The sequence below is a fragment of the Volvox carteri genome (genome assembly GCF_000143455.1).
Source record: "Volvox carteri f. nagariensis unplaced genomic scaffold VOLCAscaffold_1, whole genome shotgun sequence".
Classification (NCBI taxonomy): Eukaryota; Viridiplantae; Chlorophyta; class Chlorophyceae; order Chlamydomonadales; family Volvocaceae; genus Volvox; species Volvox carteri.
The window spans coordinates 384038-388611 of record NW_003307545.1 but is presented as its reverse complement, the minus strand read 5'-3'; the positions used below and the strand labels follow the sequence as shown (position 1 = coordinate 388611).

At 55.9% G+C, this 4574-nt stretch overlaps 1 protein-coding gene across 1 annotated transcript in view; it reads left to right on the top strand.

The window, feature by feature from the left end:
- VOLCADRAFT_85800 (uncharacterized protein) overlaps window positions 1–3275 on the top strand; it is a gene marked incomplete at both ends in the record, with an annotated part of 4129 nt that extends 854 nt beyond the window's left edge. The window contains 5 exons of the mRNA XM_002945948.1: window positions 1200–1433; window positions 1755–1829; window positions 2049–2119; window positions 2342–2531; window positions 3060–3275. Of these exons, the coding sequence (XP_002945994.1) occupies window positions 1200–1433; window positions 1755–1829; window positions 2049–2119; window positions 2342–2531; window positions 3060–3275 (786 nt within the window). The remainder of the gene's footprint in view (window positions 1–1199; window positions 1434–1754; window positions 1830–2048; window positions 2120–2341; window positions 2532–3059) is intronic.
- Between the last annotated feature and the right edge of the window lie 1299 nt (window positions 3276–4574).

Below are 4574 nucleotides of genomic sequence, written 5' to 3'. Positions count from 1 at the left end.
TAGGAGGAGGAGGGGGAGGAGGAGGAAGAGGAAGAGGATGGAAAAAGGGTCGGGGCATGAAGTCAAGGGGAGACAGTAGAACTGCCATTCCTGCTGCCACCGCCACCGCAATCCACTCCGTGCTGCAATCCGCTGCATGAGCCGCTGTAAACTGCTCAGTGCCCCCCATCCAGTGCGACTAACTAACCAACCAAACTGAATTTGTTTATCAACCGCCGCGTGTCGTGCAACCGCAGCCAGAGTCGGGTCGTTATCACCTGTACCTGGGTAACGCCTGCCCCTGGTGTCACCGAGTGGTCCTGGCCGCAGTGCTGAGAGGGCACCTGGCGGTGCCGCGGCCGCCAGCGGCGGCGACGGCGGCTGCGGCGGCGACGGCGGCGGCGACGGCGGCTGCGGCGGCGACGGCGGCGGCGGCGACGGCGGCGGCGGCGACGGCGGCTGCGGCTGTGCCACCGGAACGACGTCAGCCGCCGCTGCTGACGCCAATGCGGCCGGTCACAGCACCGCTGCAGCCACAGCCACAGCAACAACAGCCACAGCAACAACAGCAACAACAGCAACAGCAACATGTCACGTTGACGCGACTGGAAGACGACCCGACTCGCGCCCGTCGTGGTGGCTGGGTGTTTGGCGCGGCGCAACCCGACCCAGTCTTCGGAGCTACGGATCTGTGGTGAGGTTGGCGGTTGGTAGTTGGTGGTTGGGGAAAGTGTTTTGGCTTAGGATTTGGAGGTTGAGGCGTGGTGTGGGGTTACAGTGTGTGGGCCCCCAAGGATACCTTGCGGACCGGCTGCCTGTGGGCCTTAGGGCGTAAGGACGTGTATTACACTTCCAAGTGCCGAAAGAAAAGAAGCGGGAGAGCAAGAGAGTGAGAGAAAGAGAGCACAAGAGAGCAAGAGAGAGGAAGAAAGAAAGAGAGCAAGAGAGAGAAATTGGTGAAGTGGTGGTCGCCCTGCGGGCGACCGGGGCTAAGCTCGGGACAAGAAGGGAGTGGAGGAGATGGAGAGTTGGGGCCTAGCGGGCTGGCTGAGCTTTGCTAGGACAGGCGCGCGTGCGGGGATTGGAAGCAAGACGGACTGGGCCGAGGACATCCTCGAGCTTTGATAGACTTGGAAAGGTAGGATGTTGTACGAATGTACGGCACGCAGCTCACGACGGCCCATCGAGGACCCTGCCTCCATCGGTCGTCGTGATGGCAGCGCGATGTTGCCGTACTGCTGTACCCCGCCAGGCAGGTCTACGACATCTGCCAGCCTGGATTTCGGGGCCGCTGTACGGCACCGTTGATGGTGGACCGGGTACGGCGTGTGGCCGTGTGCAACGAAAGTTCGGAGATTGTACGGAGCTTGGACGAGATGCACCTACCGGGGTGTACGGACGTGCAGCTACGGCCGCGCCACCTGACGTCGCAAATTGATGAGTTGAACGCTAAAGTAAGGAGACTAACTGTCAACGGTATGTAGTCGTACACCGGAAAACCTCCACATACAGATTATTGTTGGGCAAGCGGACCTCTTAATAGAAATAAACACAAGTGGCACCGAAGCGTTGTCTGCCTGTTGAAATATCGTCCGAGGCCATTGAGCCAGGCCCTTTCTTCCAGCCTACACGTCCGGCTAACCTCCGAGTTTTTCCGGCAGGTCTTCATTTTAGACATCACGTGTTACGTTGATTCCGTTTGGTGCCATGTGTCGTACCTGTACTGCGTTCGGTCCGCTATCATCAACGACCCCTGTCCACGTGGCCAACAACAGATTTACTCTTCCATCAACAACGGGGTGTACCGCTCGGGTTTCGCCACAACACAGGAAGCGTACGATGCCGTACAGGTACGACTTCCTGGTACGGGCTAGTCGCTGCGTTTGGTCGCTCGCTGTGGTGCTAGGCCGTCGCGGTCGCTATGCAGCCGGCGAGCAGTGGCAATCGAAACACAAATGGTGGGCCTGAGGTCAAAAAATTATTACTTATTTAGAGGAAGGGCTGCTGTAAAGGACACTTATTTCATCAGTCATAAATATAGATGTCGTACATGTCCCGTACAAACGCAGGCGGAATTGTGGTCGACCCTGGACGAGATGGAGTCGCGTCTCAGCTCCCATCGCTTCCTGCTGGGGGACAGGTACGGCATCGATAGAGAGCGGTCAACACGTGGGAACAGTCAACGTACTCATACATGCTCCGGAGGAATGTGGACGGAGGCATGACCTGTCTTTGGCCCTAAGGTGCAACATCCAGCATCCCTTGCTGTTTCCAATATCTTAAACATCCTGTCCTGCCCCCAACATCATGAACTCGGGTGGCGGCACCTTAACTCGCCTCAACGATCTGCTCGGGGCCTCAGATTGACGGAAAGCGACGTCTGGCTTTTTCCGACTGTCGTACGGCTGGACTCGGTGTACGGCCCGCTGTTCAAGTGCTGCCGCCGCCGCATCTTCGGTGCTGCCGGCGGCGGCCGCGAGGGCGACTACCCAGCCCTGGCTGCCTGGGCCCGGGACATCTGGCAGATCAAGGTACCCGGCTCGAGCTTACAGGTACGACGTTTTAAAGTACGACGGGAAAAGTACGGCGTGAAGGAAAGGCAACAAGTGTACAGACTTTGTTTGTTGCTTTGTGGGGGGAAAGAGGTTCGAGGTTTTGTTCTGATGACCCCGGAGTCCTAAGGTATTTTTGTAATGCCATCGGTACGACGACCTTGTTCGTACTGCGACGTTTACCGAATTACCCACTGCGGTGCGTGCATCACTCTCCGGGCTACGGCTATCCTGTTTAGGAGAAGACATGCGGCATTTGGCAATGACGATGACGCCAAACCCAAACAACACGACACACAACTAGAAGAGAGATTATTGTACTGAAGAAAACCTTTCAAAGCATGCTCGAACTCATAGACACTCTCATCGGGATCATACGCACATGCACACGAACACTCATAGACACGGTTCCTAAAGTGATTTTGCACCTTCGGCAGGAAGAAAGAAAAGACAGGCGTTCGTGTCACTCTCTTGTTGTACGATGGACAGACGCGTCCAGAGCTGTTATCCCCGTTGGCTTCGGAGCAGGTGAGCGGCACTGTGGATCTAGACGCAGCCCGCGTGTCGTACTTCAAGAACCTTTTCCCGCTCAACCCGGGGGGTATTGTGCCGGCCGGGCCCACCGCTGCCGACCTCCAGCTAGAGCAGCCGGCGGGGCGAGGCTGCTCGGCGCTTCAGGGTGTTTGCTATCCGCGTGACACAGGAACCGCAGATGCCGCATCTGGCGCGGCTGCGGGGTTGTAAGGCCCGCGGGGACACTGCAGGTTCGGAGTCCGGGTTGTGTGTGTGCGTGTTTGGACTTGAATGAGGCATAGCGGTTGCGTGTTTGGCTTGGTTGTCTTTGTTTATTCATTAATATGAAAACATGGTGGCTCTTAGGGTCTTGGGCTCCTGCTGTGGCTCGTATGGGCTCGTTAGGCCTCTCGGGGTCACGCAACCGAGATGTAACACATACACACAATGGTGGAGGAGGTTGTTATGGAGATGCGCGCGGAATGGCAGGGTTAGGACAGCGACGCAGCATATGGGTGTAGTAGGACAGGGCGAGAGTACGGATGAGGGTTTGATTGTTGAGCTTTCGCTTTGAAGGTATGTTAGGGTGTGCCAGGTGGGTTTATTGGGGCAGAAATTGAAATGCTAATGATGCGTGCCCTTACACAATTTTGAGCTCTGCATGTGGGTACATGCCGCTATACGCGGTGGAAGGGAAGTTGGGAAATGGCTGCCAGCTTGCCCCAGTAGTGTGTCTAGGTGACTTGTGGTCTGGATGGGTGTCTTGTTTGTCCTGTTCGTCTCGGGTGCAGTGCACGGCCAGTACCTGGCCCGTTGGCTCTACTCTTTGTGAGTCTGGAGCCCACTGTAACAACCACACACAGTAATGGAATGGCATGCCATTCGGTCTCGTGCCCACGCGCCTGTGCTCACCAACGCCCACGCGCTCGCTCACTCCTCTGCACTAGTAAGCAGTAATTACGGCAAAGCCCGAAATGCAAATGCACAAGTTTTTGGGATTGACAAGGGAAACCTCGCTCGGGTCCAAGGCTGCCCCAGTCCGGTCTGCAAGACTACACGCATCGGGAAATGTCCATGAAGGAACATGAGCAGCTCAGAATGTGATCACGGAAGATTCGTCCAAGCGACAGGCTGTCCGTGCCCCTCTCGGCACGGCTCTTCAGGTCGCCGCGGCGTAAGTAGGGTTTCGAGCGGGTGAGGTTTAACGAGCAATGTGGCGCCGGAGATGTGCCGATTTGAAGCATTATTCACACGGCCTTTTATATATACTTTATATATAATGTCCGCGAACGTGCAAGGTATTGCACGACATAGCGACCACATAAGAGATAACCAATTTACAGCCAGTTCCTCAAAAAAGATAGTATTACCCAATTTATTGGACCGGCCTATTATAATTGCGACCCGGGCTTTATGTTTGCATCACGGAAAGCTTGCGGACTTTGGCCAGTTTGTTTCGGAGAAATAATTTACCTGCTTCCCATCTGAAACCGATTTTTTCGGCAATTCGTTACGCACACGAATTTTTGG